The 17,703-nt window shown below is 41.8% G+C and overlaps 1 protein-coding gene across 1 annotated transcript; it reads right to left on the minus strand.

Moving 5' to 3' along the window:
- Positions 1-593: 593 nt before the first annotated feature.
- Positions 594-17,125, minus strand: LOC309691361 (UPF0524 protein C3orf70 homolog B-like). Its single transcript, XM_082508975.1, has 2 exons — positions 16,389-17,125; positions 594-3,066 (listed from the first exon to the last, which is right to left on the minus strand). Exons 1-2 carry the CDS (start codon positions 16,570-16,572, stop codon positions 2,372-2,374), a joined length of 879 nt encoding a protein of 292 aa, XP_082365101.1. The 5' UTR covers positions 16,573-17,125; the 3' UTR covers positions 594-2,371.
- Between the last annotated feature and the right edge of the window lie 578 nt (positions 17,126-17,703).

A 17,703-nucleotide genomic window follows, 5' to 3' on the forward strand; every position in this document is an offset into this window, starting at 1 on the left:
ATTTCATCCAAGCCTTGGTTTTCTCTCTCTGCACAAAGGATCGATAGACACAATGCAAGGGGGAAAAGAAGCGTGGAGAAATCAATCTCAGTTTGCAGTCAAGGTGAGAAAGAAGCTTGCATGGTCTCTCATAAAATCTGCTGCTAGACGAAGTGTGGAGAAGACAGAAGCCCAGAGGAAACCGGGAGGGGGTCTCTGTCTCCATCGAACAAGCTCAGTGTTTTCTGTCTTACATAAAGCTGAAGCAAAGAATGTGTCCAATCTTAAATCTTCCACTACAACCTACTCCCGATGTTTTTCCTGCCCCTTTAAAATGTTTAAAATGTGCAGCACAAAGTAATTAAAGCTTTCAAAGGCAGTAAGATACATACCTCAACACAGTTTAGATCAGACATCCACAGCTGAAATAGTGACTCAGTTCGAGTGTATCTCTCACTTTACTTTACTTTGTTTTTTTCTTGTTACCCACTCCAGCTCTGGAGAGCATTAGTCATCATCAGTGTGTCGTGTGGAGGACGTTTGAGTGCATTTTCTTTTTACAGAGGGTGTTCGCGCTGTCCACAATAGATGAACCAGGAGAGAGGGAAAAAAGGTGAGTTTCATTAAGATTTATTCATATGAAAATAATAATATAACAAGAATAAGAACAAAATGCATTTTTCTTCGACTGCATTATAAGGGACTGTGCTCAGTGTAATGTCCAGGGCTGTCCCTGAATAAAAACACCTTGTTTTAATAACTATTACAGGGTTTCTTTGTTCTTTGATAGCATGTTTTTAATTGGAGTTTGACATGAGGGAATCCTGCAAGTGAATGCAGTCATGCAAAATGATTTTTTTCTTCTTCATCTTTTTTTTTTAAACATCTAGTGCTTATAACATTGCAGCCATAAATATTTGTGATAACTGTGGTGATTTTTGCTGATAGCTCTCTGGAAAATAATGTTTTTAAACATTAAAATAAAAGACGCCGCCCAGCTTCATTTTACTATCTGACTAATAAGCTACTTGTTTCTTATGCCAATCACAACATCACAACAGGTATTCAGGCATCCTATCTCACACTCTAATATCTTTTAAGATGTAACCTACTACTCTAAAATGAATGACCTCCCCAGACCCCCCTTTTGGTCATCACGAAAAAGGCATTTCATTCTCAAAAGTCCCCAAACTAGTTAACAATGTAGGTTTATTATTATTATTGTTATTATTATTATGAGATTATAAATTAGATATGTTCCCTCAGCGATATTTGTCTCACTTGTGTCTACTGTGACAACTTCCCTCCCTGTCACTGCAGCTGTACCGGAGACGCGTCCGTGCTATTCAATTTCTCGGCTGCTAATAGAGGTCAGTGCAAGTCATGTTTTGCTTAACGGGACTGTCGTTCAGTTCAGCTTGACCAGAAAAGGTGGTCAGAAAAATTTTCTGTAAAGTCTGAGACATTTTTTAGAAGGTATAAGAGTATCCTTGGTCCTCACTGGCAGGTTCAGTATGGGAATGTGCTTCTCTGTAATTCTTGATTGTCAAACACTGACCTACCTACCCTACTGCCCGTGATGGTGTCAGTAAAGTGCAGACAAACTGTGGGCCACAAATCTTTTTAATAATGCAATAAAAGCAGGTGCGCCTGCTCTGAGCAGCTCAGAGCTGAGTAATTAAGGAGTTAAAAGGCCGGTGTGCTTTAGGCCCACGAGAGGTAGCTGGCCTTGTGGTTATTACGCTGAAGAGTCAGAATTACTAATATGTGTGGGTGGAGTCACTGACCGGAGAACAAGGGACGGCATGCTTATCTGCCACTCGAATGCTGAATTGCAGCGAAGTCTGACAGACTGACTGACTGGAGAACACAATAATTACCTAACTGCTCATTATCATCATGAAACATACTCATACCACCTTGGTTCATACATAATTTAGCTCCAGTAATATATACCTAAAGAGAAGTGTCACAAAAAAAGTGTCCCCCTTTTCTTGTTTTCCTATTTCCTCTGATGTGCACCTACTCTAGATTTTTTTTTGTATTTTTGATTTTTCTCCACACGACCATGAGGAGGTCTTTTTGGTAAACTGTGCATGTTCTTGATATTCTTGTGCTTCTGTCTTTATTGTAATAAGTTCAGCAAATTCAATCCGTGCAGAGGATGCGGGCAGAGGAGAGGCTGTTTCAGATTGTAGGTGCGCTGTCCTCAGCCACCTGCAGGAAAACAAATTGATCCCAAAACAACCGGGCGAAGCCCTGCTGAAGCGTTAGGGAGGGGTTTGTTTCCTACTGGTCCATATGTCATAAATCCTTGAGAGTTATTCTCAATAATAAGCTTCTGCTCCGTAGATGTTCCTTATAGATCAATTCCACCTTGATGCCATGTCAGTTACACAGTTGTTTCAATCTTTTCGATGATTTCTATCATAGACTTGGAGGGAGAGAGCAGAGAACAGTCATCCTGATCCCAGAGGCTCCCAGGGCTGGAGTTTCCATCTGTGCTCAACTCGTCATCCTCCTCCTCCTCCTCCTCGCTCTCCTCCTCACAGGACTCCAAATAGTGGAGACCGAGGGCGTTGATGCCGGAGTCCTCGGAGCTTGACGGAGAAGAACAGTGGTCCATTTTGGGACCTTTTACCTTATCCAGTGGGGAGGGGTGTTTGTGTTCACCGTATACCTGCTGCACTGGCTGCACAGGTGCAGGTGCGTTTTGAGTTGACGGTGTCGGTTTGGGCGGTTGCTGAGCCTGGCTGGGATTTTCGGGAACCGTAGGTGTAGCTGGAGCAGGTGGTGGGGGGGTAGGAGGATGAGGCGGCTCTGGCAAAGGAGGCGGGGGACGCTGCACGTAGCACATCTTCCCATTGATACGTTTGACGATGTAGTCGTCCACAAACAGGTCTGCGATCACGCAGTACTTCGGGGACTCCAGGTGAGGCGGGGACTTGAAGCAAGGGGCGAGTTTCAGGAAGCGCTCGGCCAGAGAGACGGACAGGTCGATGGTGCTGCTGTACTCTGAGCCAACAGGCGGCACGGTCGTGCTGGGCAGCTGGCACACATTGGTCATGGGCTGGTACACGTACTTGCCTAAAGAAAAACAAAACAAAACAAAACATGCAGTTACATTCATTTGTATTTTAACAATGACACCACTGCCTACTTGTATGGCAGAGCTGTTGCACATAGTGACAAACCCACACAAAATTATCCCCTAAACCACTTGTAGCATTTTTCAGCTAATCGTTTTGGTCTCCAGACCCACACCTTCACCATTTACTCCCACCTCTGGCATCTGCATATGTCATCAGTATGCAGCTGCTTTCAGAAAAAAAAGAAAGGAAAAACTCTTCAAACCCACTAAACTACCTGCCAAACACCAAACAACACAAAGAAAAATTCTGCAGCTAAATGTTGTGAAGGGTTTACCAGCTGATGGCTCAAGTGCTTTCCCATGCAAATGTTTAAAAGGAGGGAAAATAGCAAGGATTTATTATGTTCATCTGAAAGTGAGAAACACAGCTCCCAAAAAGGCAAGAAAATGTCAGTATATAGTTAAAAAGAACACTAAGAGAAGAGGAGTGTGTTTGAGTGACACAATGTGCATCAACAAGCATCAATGATATGACAAGAATTTCCTTGGAAAAATCAAATTTGGGTTTTTGAGTAGGTTCTCAGTCATCCATGTCATTGTATTCTAAGGAGCTTGGAAGGAAAGCGACTGGACTTTAAATTTCTTGAAGAAATTTCGGAGTCCAATCGCTTTCTTCCCAAGCTTCTTGGACTACAGCGACCTGGATGACTGAAAACCTACACACCGTATATCAACAGCAAGCAATCTCAGTCACAACAGCAATGCTGGAGACAGCATGAGTACGTGAACGTCAACCACTCCCACACATTCCAGTACATGCCCAAATCTAAGAAAGATGCTAGCTTAACAAATCCCTGTTGATGTCACAGTAAAGTCATGCAAAGTCTTGCAATGCCCTTTGTTTATATTTTGTGACTTGTGGGGTTTTTGTTGTTGTTGTTTTTTTATCCAGCCATGCTTTTACTGTTTTGGCGGTGTGTTTGCGATTATTGTCACACTGAAAAATTTAACCACTGCCAATTAGATGCTTTCCAGATGGTATTGCATGGTCGAGCAAAATATGATTGTTCTTTCCTGCATTCATTTAAGTAGTTTTGACAAAGACAAAGTCCCCACACTGCATCTATCTATCTATCTATCTATCTATCTATCTATCTATCTATCTATCTATCTATCTAAAATCAGATGATCACCTATTTAATCTTATGAGTAATTTTGAGATAATAAAGCATTTTCTGCTGCCAAATTAAAGACGCCTTTCTTCTTTCCAACATCTGTAATGAAACAGCAGCCAGACTGAAACAGTGTAAACTTTAGGCCAGCTGGAGCGGAGCAACAATCATTTCTGACCCTTCAATACTGATGCAAGACTCATTCTTCAAATATAAAAAAAATAAATAACAGGGTTTGTGTGTACAATATTTACAGCCGATGTTTTCATGATTAACACTAGAATTACTGACATAATATAAATACAAAGCTCTAATATATGAGGCAGCCTGCATTCTCAATCCAATAAATAGCATTTTTTCTGCACAGTGACTGTGTTTCTATAGTTTTTCTTTTTGGAAGACTCTAAGCCATGCCACATTAAGTTCTGCTGGTGATAGTTCAAAATAACAGCTCCCAGATGTTACTCATTGTTTGCAGCCCACCACCTCCAACTCTGTGCTGCCTGAATATTGCAGTTCAGATGTGTGTTTAACTGGCTCCCAGGAGACAGAGAGAAACTACAGAAGACGACAAGCCAACGCATCACTTCTCTTCCTCTCGTGGTGTGTCCTTGTCCTTTGTTTTAGTGGCTGCCTTGTTCCATTCAAACTCTTCTCCTAGGCTACACTGACAATATCAAACTGCTTCAAATTAGGGAGGAGGCCATCTTTTTTTTGATGAATGAACAAAGTGAGTTTTCAATGCTGAAGAACATTTTTTTTAAAGCAAGCACAAGCCTTACAGATGAGCTGCAGTGTTGTGGAATAACTCACGCGACCACCTCACTATTAAATTATACAAGACTGCGTTAGCCACGTGGCGTGCGAGGCGTTTAAGAGGATGTGGCTGGATCTTCAGACTTTGTAAATATTTTTAATATCAAACACAAGAGCTAATATTGATGCAGACAAAAAGGGAGGTAGAGTAGCTGTTCTGCTTAATGAGAGAAACTCAATGGTCCATGTTCAGACTGAGATGAGCCCATTCAGGCAGGCTTGAAAGCGGCAACAAATGAGAGCTAAAGCTGTAGAAGGAGATGTGTTGACATTTAGTTGCCTTTTTTTTTAGCATATTACATCTAATTGCATTCATCCATCTGGAGTTTCAAATAACATGAGCAATACTAGGAGACAGACAGATGCACAGTCAGACAACAAAACAGACAGGCATATGGAGCTAACGCTACACCAACACTGCTTGTCCTCAGCAGCCCTGCAGAAGGAGTGCAGCTCGTCTGTAAATTTACAAGGTGTCTGCACTTTCTTAGAAATATCACTGTTTCTGTGAGCCCCGAGGACAGTACGGTATGTGTGATAAATCTCACTTACAATAATCTGAGAAAAAAAATGAGAAGAGAGAATCTTTATATGTTGGGGGAAAAAAAACAAGCTTCTGTTTTTTAATACTGGGACTATGTGCCGTATCCAATAAACATAAAAAAGACTGCAAGCCGGAAAACAATCATAATGCAAAAACAGAACCTTTTGTTCTCATATTATTTGTTCTTTAATTGCCAACGTGTGGAGAATCTGCAAGTGAAAAATACGACGTCATCTGAAGTTCTCGGTTCCTTATAACAGGTTGCGTGCTTGAAATAAATGAAGGCGTTGGACCAGATTTTTGTGAAACCCCCCAAAGGCCTCTGTATGGAAGGAAGAGTTCAAGGGTGACATTTGCTTAGAAATGAAGTCAGTCATGTCAACAACACAGAAAGAGAAACTCAAATATGTCACGGTCTGGCTGGGGCAGACCGTATGTGTTGCAGAGGAGGACTCAAACGCAGACCAAAACGTAGTGTGGATAAACAAAACAAGCCGTTTATTGAGGCTAGCAATGAGGGTAAAAATAATCGGGCATCGGTGAAAACTAAACAATAACCTAAACTGGGTGAACTAATAACAAAACATGAAAAAGCTTAACCATAGTGAACTGACATGGGTACCTGGGGATGAGACATGGATGAGCAGACGACCTGACAACAAATGACTGAAAGCACACAGACTAAATACACACAGGATGATGAGGGAAGTGGGAACACATGGGGAAACAGCTGGCACACATGAACATAATGACGTCACCGTGGGAGAGTAAAACTGAACACGATGAACACAGAAACACCAGACCTCTTCACAATAAAACAGGAAACATAAAGAGACATAGACATGACAACCCGAACTTGACAACGTAAGACACAGACATGAAACGCATGAAGAGCAGGGGAGATTTAACATAGTTGGAAACACGAGGGGGAAATAATAAGAACTAGAAACACCTAGGCATGATAACAAATGAACTTAGGAAACCTGACGGGCTTACATAAACTAAAACTCAAAACGCTGGGTCAACAGACCCAGGATCATGACAAAATAAGGTTTAAAAGAAACTACACCAGCTGGGTTTTTGTTTCATTGAGCGACCTTGGTTTCTACATCAATTAAACGCTTATTGAATTGTTTATTAAAGTCCTGTAGCCAAGGCTCGAGTCAGCTTAGTGTTTTTAATACCAGACATGATGAGTGGCGGGTTAATCTGAGTGAAAAACCGAGGTACACTTCATGCTCATATAGTAGCAATCACAAGGTTGGCCAGCCCTAAAGCATACTCTGCTTTTAATGGGGACCGTAACATAAAAATAAATATAATGTTGTTTTCAGTAAGACTTAACACCATCAGTTTAAACCATAAACACATCAGGAAAACTGTTTTCTGAGACCACAGATCAAGAGAGCCGAAGGATAGTTTTCGCATAGACTTCAGCGTAGCCAAACTTTTTTCTAAAACCCGAGGAGTCGCCTACTGTTGGCTGTTAGAAAGAATACAACTTGAAAGCACTTCCACATTGGCTCCAATGATTTTTCAGACTCAGAAGTTACATCCAAGAAACAGCTGACAATAGTAAACGTTTACAAAATTTACAGATGCTTTTAGTTTAAAATTCCTGAATAATTCTACTCTTGTGCACTTCTCTGTAGTGTGGAAATATCAGTTTGAAGTACCAATCTCTCCATAGCCAAAAACTAGAATTGAAATCCTGTTAAACTACTTTTAACTAGATTTTATAATCCAACAATATAAGTCCTCGCAAGACAATAATATGAGGTTTGGCCTTTTTTGGATGTGATACGAGCAGTCACCCCTCTACACACAAGTGTCCAGATCTGTTGTTAAGGAATTGCTTTCCATCTGCGCAGCCTGCAGCTTTGCAGTGGTCATTGGTTATCAACCCAGCATGTCCGAGACATAATAGCAGAGATATGTGGACTAAATGTTTATCCTCCTGATTCAGAAAAGCCTTTTCTACTGCTGGCAGAGAGGGGGCGGGCACTGTCCTCCTGAAATAGCCACAGTGCTACAGTAAGAACATCATAAGTACAGGTTTGAGCACCTCATCTCTGTATGTTCATCCACTCAGGTTTCCAACAGAACAATCAGATCAGTGGTGGTGCTTGGACGCACGATCTGATATCCCCATGTTGGTGTTGATCCTGCATCATCAGGCTCAACATCGCACTGACCAACGACATTGTCTAAGCATTCAAGGGCAGAGATGGGCAGTAACATGTGACTTGTAACGCGTTACTGTAATCTGATTACCTTTTAAGTAGTAAAGTAACGAGTAAAGTAAGGGATTACTATTGCATAAACCGTAATTAGATTACCGTTACTTTCCCGTAGGAACGCTGCGTTACTGCGTTACTAAAACCGTGATTTGTTTGCGAGAATGTCTCATGACAGTGACGTAAGCGAGTGCGACGTTCGTGACAGCAGCTGTGTGCAGATCAACAATGGATCATATATCGAGTACAGGAGAGAGTATGAGCGTGCAGCGTTTAAAACGTGGAAGTACTTACTTTGAGTTTGATTCCATAAAAAGTGACAAAAACATTAGTGTCCATCGTTCGTGGGAAGAAAACTTCTTTTTACACCGAAAAAAACCCCTAAACAAGCTCCGAGTACGCAACGACGTAATGGGAAATTCACAGAGAAACTCGCAGATTCTTCACCTGAGCGCTGCAGCACACCTGCACCAGAGCACACCTCCGCCTACCCCACTCCTGCTTTACAGGTGAAAATAGAGCAACAGGACCGCTAGTCTTTGATTTTATTTATTTTCTGCTGTGTTTTACTTGCATCTATTTGAAAGAGTGAGTGTAAACACAAAAAAATATTTTATATTATGTGCTGGAATGTGCAGAAAATAGGTTTAAATGTTAAACTAATTTCTTCAAGTCAGAGAATGTTGCATATAATTAAATTTTTTGCTTGATGCATAAAGTTAAAAGATTAAAACTGATAAAACAAGTTTTAAAAAGAGACTTTTCCATTTGATTACATTTTGTATGATGGATTATGTAGAAAAAGTAGAACTGGGCTGAAAGATCTATCGCTTTATCACCTCTTCAGGTTGTAAATCGTGTTTTTAATAAGTAACTAAGTAACTAAGTAATTAATTACTTTTGAAAATAAGTAATCAGTAAAGTAACGGGATTACTTTTTGGGGGAAGTAATCAGTAATTAGTTACTGATTACTTTTTTCAAGTAACTTGACCAACACTGTTCAAGGGGTTAGCTAGTGCTATTAAAGGCTGTAGCAAACCAACATAAGTAACGTAAACTTGGCTAACAACAAACCTGACTTGACAGTATATTTATTATATTGTATAAATTAATAAAGAAAACACATGAAATGTTGATGGGGGGTTTTATACAATCAAGGACCTTTTTTCCCCACACTTGAAAGCTATGACATCACAACAAGAATATAACTATTACGATGCAAGAACAAAACCAACATGTGAATATCAGCTACACTATGCTTCGACACGAATACCAGCACCCAGCATACTAAAAGCCCAGCCTGGTCGCACTGATGACAATGCTGTGCACACAATTATTATTATTTTTTGTCTTTTGAGACCACTAGCTTGAAACTGCAGTAAATTGAGCCAATTTTGAGGTGTACAAATGAGTTCATTTGCGTTGGTAAACCAATTACCAATCCCGCCCCTGTATAAAACCAATCCACCGGAACTGAAAACTACCCACAGAATATGTTTGGGCTTTCCAAGCGATTAAAATTATGTAAGATTGATAAAACTTGCATTTCTTTTCTGACTAAAATAAATATTGCACTCAGCAATAGCTTTTATAGGGTTGTATGTACGTACACTGCTCAGTGACGACTGAAACCGACACCAGCTCTGTCTGAGCAGCTTTATTGATATTGAGCTGTACTCTAACAATGTGCTGCCCGGTGCTGCAGGCCTCGCATGACAACGTCAGACGTCAGTTGTTGGGTGACCTCTGCGTGTGCTGCCCCCGCTCTGTGCATGTTTGTATTTCCGCACTAACAAAGACCACATGTCCCGACAAAGAAAGGACAGTCTGCAACATTCACCACATGCTGCACAAACTCCCGGCATGGGACATTTTTCATTCATGGACAAAGCAAAAATATTCAACGTGTTTCTTTTCGTTTTGCATTTGTGAAATGAAAAGAGCTAAATTAACTATTATAAAGCAGTGTGCGTGCAGGCGATGCTGTGACTCACTGTTTAGCAGTTTTTTGAGGGCAACAGAATGAAAAGTGGAGTAATAACAAAACAAGCTTTATCTACACAGGCGAAACTTGTTAATATAATCAGTTCCTCGCTGTTTGTTTTGGATTTTGAAGACAATAAGACAAATGTGACAGTGTTGTCCTTGAATAGTGAGGGTTTAAAGATAAATCTGCCTGAAAATGGTGGAGAGGGAAAAACATATGTTTGTCCTTTTTGTCAGAGATACCCAGACAAACAGACAAAATGATGCCACGAGAAATTTGTCCTGCTACAAATGAAGATTGGCAGCATAAAAAAACCATCAGACAGCTGCAACATCAACAGTGAATGTCAGATGGTTTCAGTCCTTCGGTGTCAAACAATGGGAGGTTCTCAACACAAACACGGGCGCTGTGTTTTTCTGCTGACGGCAGCCTCGGTCGACCGGGCGCGGGACACACTTTGCACTTCGTGAAGGGGAGGAATGACTCTCGACTGAAAAGCTTTTCATCACGTTACAATTAAAACCCAGCTGAACCCAACAAGTTCACCAGGGACCGATTAAAAGCATTTGGGATATAAATGAGGTCATTAACTAAAGGAGATGTAAATAAGCCAATGAAGAATTAACAGATTTTCATTACAAAATTCTAATTACGAAAGCAGCTTTTTCAATTTGAAAGCAGGGAATGAAAAGTATCTTCAATATATACATAAAAAACATCATCTGGATTATTTTAGTGATTATTTAGCTAGATAAAGTGTTGAAACCGGTACACAAAGAATGTTGCGTAAAGATGCAAAGTTATTTATAGTAAAACTCAAGAGTTGAAAAGGTTAATAAGGAAGTGGAAGAACAAGCAGGGAGATGCAGATTGCTCAGAGGAGGGAGTCGAGTACTCCTCTGCTACCGCACGTCTCCATCTTGCACGCCTCCTCTCTCCTGGGCCTGTAGCTGGCCGAGGGCTGCAAAGACTGTTTTAATACAGGAGGTAGATTCTCTGGAAAATGCTGCCTGCAGCCCATCAGTCCCCTGCTCCCCTTCAAAATCACACTGTAAAAAATATCAACTCTTCTACTGCCCTACCAGCTGCAGCTGGATTATTGTTGACAAGCCCAACATGTAGTCAGCATCACACACACATTATGTCATTTCGATATTGGCTCACGTCGAAGCCTCAGCAGTGAATGAGTCATTAACATCCCCCTCAGTTTGATATTTTGCATGTTTGAGCTGAAGCCAACCGGCTTTACGTAGCCCACTGAATGTGCCACATACCAGTTCAAAGCAGCATGTTGGCAAAACCCATCGAACAAAAACAATTATTTTAGCAGATTGTTATCATTCCTCATAACAGCTGCTGCGCCCAGTCGGCCAGCGGATACTACAGGCTCCAACATCCGCTGCTCTTTGTGTTTAAATCTGGCCAACAAAAAGGGGCTGCGCTAAGGGGGAAACAACACAAGTTTCAGGTTTCATGGAAGAGGACGGTCCAACCCGGCATCGTGCTTCCTGTTTCATGCCTCCGGAGGCAGCCACTTGGAAGTCCACTGTTTAGTCTGTAACCCTAATGAAACACTCCTGACTGTGTCCCTGTGCACACAAAACAGTACACCACTGAAAAGCCCTCCACTGATTTAGCACTGCACTGCTTTAACACAGTTCTTTTATTTATTCTAATTAGAGAATACTTTTTTCTGGTCAATGCAATACAAACGTGACAGTTTGGTTAGAGATTCAAGTGTGTTGTGCAGGTAGCAGATAATGTAGCCACATGCAGAGATAAGGAGCAGGTTACAGATGTCTGTCAAGCTCACTTCTTTTCAACTGCACACCTCCAGCCTACACTGACTCAAGAGGCACTGAAGGGAATTCAAAGGGATTTTTTTTACCTTTACATGAGTGCTCCTCGCAATATGTAACCACACACTGATGTGTAAAATTGACAGAATTCCCCTTTAAGACTTTTTTTGTCCATTAAAAAGAGATACTGATCACTCCTGGCGACAATGGCCAAGAATCGATCTCTTAAACAATCTGTAATTATCTTATGAAATCATTCTGTGCACGCCAAAAGTGATCTATTGATGCTCTAGTGACCAATCAGCAAAGCAAGCCTTTGTTATATCAGAGATTTTGGCCCGTCACAGAAAGAGAAACCACAGGCTGTATATAAAAAATGGCTGTAGGTGGCCACCGTGATGTCACCCCTTTGTTCGTGCCATCTCGTTCTAAAACCAGACACAAAGAACGGGGGATGTCTCTGAGAAATCAGGGGACACTGGGTGCTCATGCAGCCGTGATAGATCACCGACCTGCTTTATAATTGTTTTCAACTCTAATGGGGACTGTAATTTACAAAATAAACATAATGTTGTTTTCAGTAGGATGTGAAACTGGAGGTTGAGACCATGAAGGTGTCTACTGAGGCCATTTGAGGGTTTTTTTTTCCTGTAGGCTTTTTCACAGTCTAACCAAAGAAGTCCCCAACTGCTGGCCATTACTTGACTCTGCTTTACAGTATGAGGAGAATCCATAGGAACTAATAACAAGGCGCCGTTACACGCCAGTGTCCTGTAAGCCATTACAGAGACAATGAGCCAGCATGATCAATGCACCCGAAGCAGCTAAACAAATTTCAGCCATTGTTGATTTTATTGCTTTCTGCGACTTGTCAAAGTGTCTTGTTAATGAAACAGTCGATTGCTTTTCCCTCGGTTAATGCAAAATCCAGGAACGGAACAAAAATGAATAAACACGAATAAAGAAATAATGCGTGGAAGCATTCTGGATATCACATCATGCATAAAAACACACAAAAAGAAACAGTTAAGGCTTTTTCTTGCCCTTTTAAATCACATCACAACAAATTTGCCACCTAAATTGTGGACCTGTTAAAAGTAACTGCATGCCAGCTGCGGTGTTTTCCTCTGTAACGATGTATTCTAAAGTTCAGCTCCAAGTTTCAGCAGTCTAAAGGAAGGGCTCATGTTACTTTCCAGCAACGCACACTAATGGAAAAACCACTAGACAGAGAACTAAAAGGTGCACTCTCTCTCCTGGAGCCTCCAACAAACCCCGAGCTGCATCTGATTGGACAAACAGCTCCTGCGCTGTCTGCCCACGAATTTAAAATCAAAACCATCACAGTGGCTGCTGTGCAGACTTTCCTGTATATAACAAATAGTTCAGCAAACTGTGCTAGCACTATTTGAAGGAAGAAATGCTATGAACCTTCTTCATTTTGATCAAAACACCGATTTGAATAAAGTAGCTGAAACCTCAATTCTATGCAAAGAAGAAGAAGACAATTTGAAGCCCTCTGCATGGGCAACAACTGAGCGTGGAAATTATGAATCCTGTGGACACGTGCTTCTTATTAATTAAGTAAGGACACGACAAAGTTGGAGTCTTTTCAGAACCGACTTGGTCAGGTATTCTTGTCAGATGGCAGTAACACAAACCTGTCCATTAAAACAAAAGCGATGCTCTGCATCCATCACTGATACACCAGCATTTAAAGCGAATGAAGGGCTGCAGATCCTAAACATGAGCAATCAATCAAAAACATCCCCTCAGGCCCGTGCTGACAATATATTGATCCCTTTATAATCGGTGAAGCTTTTTATGATTTGGCAGTGCTATAAATTTTGAACCCGTCACCAAACCGGTCAATACAGCACAGGGCTATATTCAACAAATCTCTGTATTTCCCTTTAGAAATAGTTGCGAGCTTCTGCTGCGTGGTGTAACGGATGAGACTGCCCTGGGAGCCTGACAGAAAGATCCCATTTTCTTGTATCTACAAGTTCAAAATTAGTCCTGGCAGAGTACAAGCAGACTGACAAGACTGTTCAGGACTCATTACAGACTCTGTTAGGCTTTCGTAATGAGTAATTCATTGCTCTGCTTGGTAATTGTAATCAATTCTTAAAGAATAAAGTGTGAGAAGTGAGAGAAGGAGGGAAAAAAAGTGTTCAGACCAGGTGGTTTCAGCGCCGCTTTGAGCAAAAGCTCTCATCAGACATGACATATTGGCGGTGACACTAAACACAGCTAATTACTGCTAATGAGAGGCTTGGACTGATGTTGTCACCAGCTGGGAACATTGCTTCCACCTACATCTAATTCTAGTTTCCACCATCTTTTTTCCGTGGTCGTTTTTGTTTTGTTTTTTGTCAAAAGTTTCCACAACTAAATGGAAAACACTGGAAGACCATCCAACATATTTTTCCTGTGCTAGCCTGCAGACATGATTTGAGTCTGGAAAACTGGAAGAAATGCATTGTGGATGCGTTCAGTTTGCAGCAGGCACATAAAAATAGAAGAAGCCAGGCGTTAAGTCACACCTAATCATCTCACGCTGCTCTACAGGTGAGATAATGGAAAGAATTTTAGTTTGTGAATTTAAATTGCTGAGCCGAGTCTTCATATGCAGTGACCTTTTGTATTTGTTTTGCTGGGAACCTATTAAAAATGTAATTAAAAAGGCAGCCCGGCAAGACTCCCTGTGGTGAATGCACAATTATCAGCTTCAGAATAAGTTTATACTCCAGGCGGCCGTCGCAGGCACATTCAAAATGAAAACGTGACAAGATAAGGCTGTTACAACATTTCCTGCTTTTGCATCCAGTGTTATTATGGATTTCTAGAGGAGAAGGGCGTGAGCCGAGCAGGAAGGCTTTGTGAAGGCGTGCTAGTGTACTTCTCTCACTGGGTGCCCTGGTTCTGCCTGATTCAGCAGTCTTAGCTGGTTTATTTTCACCGTGGTGCGAGGGGAACCTTTGAATTGCAGTGGAAGGAGATGAGAAGGTGAGAAGCTCCATTAGGATATGCCTGGTTCTTTCTCCTATATCATAACAAGCTCTGTGTCTATTTTGTGGCACACTTTCAGTCAGAGTGATGAACATTTCAAAAACAGAAAGGAGGAGCAAGTCTAAATGTTGACAAATGATGAAACACAGAATGGGCTTTGCGTGGAGTCATAAATGCTGTATGTGGCTTGTAATAAACACTGGAAGGAATTCATCATTTTTCTGCCACATCTGATATTTCAAAAACCGCCTGGCTCATTCCGGACGGAGGCGGGCGTCTAAATCCAACGATTACACAGCAAAGATTACAATGTGACTTGTGCAGTTGCACACTATAAGCTCAGAGTGAGTGGTGCAGGGTAGATGGTGATTGTGTTTTACACTGATCTGAGGATTTTCTGGGCAGCCAGAGATGGGGATAAATTAGGGCAGCACAGAGAGAGGGGCATCCTGTCAGGTGCAGGCCCGGCTACTGGGAATCTGCGGTGGTCTCAGGGTGTCAGGTCGAGCGAGGTTCAAATGGCAAGCGTGGCGCACAAACAAAGTGGAAAGGAAAGGAAAGTGTGCGTGTGCGAGTGGAGCTGCACCCCTGCACTTCATCCCCATTACAGTCAATGCAATAGTCGATACAAATGAAATTACTACAAGGCTGCAGAGTTCAGTGTTGTGGCTCAAGAATAGCAGTTGAGTGCATGATACTTGTGTGAGCATGTGATGAGGGCTGTGGCTACAACATATTAAAGGATGGTGAAATATTCCATTTCTTGTTGTTGTCAACAAATTGCATTTTTCAGTAGGTAAAAAAAAAAAAAAGGGTTCAGCCCTTCCAACAGTCCTCCCTGTTGTCTTGAAAAAAATGGGTCACAAAGACAGCTGTGGCTCAGGAATTTTCACAGTTAAGGCATAATACTAAAAAACGGGAGTAAATAGTGGATTTAGTCTGGGACTATTTTCAGCAGTGGATTAATACATATTCTACTGCCCTAGTGAGTGTTAACGACACTCACTGCCAATCTAATAAAAGAGTGATCTGCTTTTTTTGGACAGCAGTGGCACAGAGAAGTGAATTATCAGACTGTAGGTCAATGGGGGAATAACTGTGTCTGGTCATTGTGTGCTTTTACGGGACTTTTGCTCAAAAATAAAACACGGAATCATCCTGAAAAGAGAAATGAAAGTGGTGACTCGGGTTTGTGTCATCAGACTGTGTCGACCAGTTTCACAAAGCCTGAAAAACAAGCTTAAAAAATAGCAGAGCTGTACAGTAGTAAATCTACTAGTAAATTTATGAATTGTTCAGCCTCCATTGTCTAGACGGCATAAACTATTCATACAGCAAGAGGAAGGGTAGGAAGAATTAACTTCGATCACATATAAACTGATGATGAAGTATTACAGGAGCGAGTACAGCAATAAAATGAAGAAGTTACACCAAACAAACAATCAAATAACAGGAAACGACATCAGCTTCTCCCGAGGGGAAGCCAATGCTGCCTGTAGGCGCATGTAAGAAATCAGACTGACGGACAACCTTTACATAATCTGTGAAGCGTTATAACTTGTTTAACAAATAAAGTTCATATCTGCCTCATTCTGAGCCTTTCAGTGGAGGAAGGCAACAGTGCTTGTGTGGTTTTAACTAAACACATACACATAACAACCAAATACCACGCACATTTGCCAGCAGTGCCTTCGGTGATAGTGAGAATCGATTCTTTGAAATAAATGCAGCTGATAAACTACAAACTTACAGTGACACCAGCCCAAGTGACAGCACCAGTGCAGCTTGAAGCACTTCCCGTGACTGTGCGTGGCGCATATGGAGAGTCCATCACAAGGCAGGAAATCTGGTCTCCCAGCGCAGCTCTTGGCCAAAGCCTGCGCCTCGTCCAACTTCTCGCTCTTCGGACACTTATGTGCTCCCGAGGCAGCCATGCCAACATTTCCTGTATCAAAGGGGGAAAAAAATAAAACACGCACTCAGGCTCCTCTGAGTAACCTACAACATAAAGGCCAGTGACCGAGGCGATGTTTACGGTCCGAGTCGCCCCGTAGAGCTTCTCTGCTGGAAGACAGACGCGAAACGAAACACGGTGGCTGGATGTGTGAATCCAAAGCAGCTCGGTTTACACAAAGGGTGGCGGCATATCCTGTAAAAGTCGAAGGGCGTCAGTCAAACGAGGAGGCAAGGGGTGGGTAATGTCATGTGCAAAGCCTCCCGTGATCGTGATCCACACATTTCTCCATCCACCCCTCGCGTCGGGAAGCTCCTCTGTGCCCCTGGTGACGCGCGTACGGAACAACGGCGCGCATCTGAACTTCATCACACAACGGGAGGAGTCCACAAACACAAAGCCAGCTGCTCTGCACACTTCAAACACACACACAGGCTTTCATCAGACCCTCCAAAAAAAAAAAAAACCTTCAAAAGATCAACGTCTGACTATGACATGAATATATTCCGCATTTCACCCAAGAGTAGCATTTTGATTGGTGGTTTTGATTCATGAAAGTCTGCTGCTAGATCTCGTACTATTTATTCTTAACACCTACGCATGGGCGTGCGTTATTTAAGTGCATTAACGGTTTCAGAAACTCTGCAGATCGGGGACAAATAAATAAATAAATACAGAAAGAAAGAAAGAAAGAATATGGAGCAATACATCAACACAAGCCAGCTGCTCAGCGTGGAGTGTTTTTACCGCTAGGTGGCAACCCGAACATCTGTTCATTGCTGGACGTGGGATGGGATTTACTTGAGAGTGAGCCATTGATTTCTATAAACGCAATTTAGAGTTGCGCGTCTCCCCCGGCTCTCCTGTGTCATCGCTTCGGCTGAGTCAGCAGAAAACACAGACCCAAGGAGACCCTGTGGACAAGTGACGTGGAACCCCGTGAAGAAGCCAAATAAAAGCGGTGCACAACGCTACACTTAAACATATTCAAGCCCCAAAATGCCTGCTTGAAGTAATCTGATTACATGTTACATATATAAATATAATGTAAAATGTTTAATTTAATTGAAATATATATATTCAGCTTATACCGATCACACTTTCCTTAATG

This window comes from Aulonocara stuartgranti, assembly GCF_965226115.1.
Source record: "Aulonocara stuartgranti genome assembly, chromosome: 16".
In the NCBI taxonomy this organism is placed as follows: domain Eukaryota; kingdom Metazoa; phylum Chordata; class Actinopteri; order Cichliformes; family Cichlidae; genus Aulonocara; species Aulonocara stuartgranti.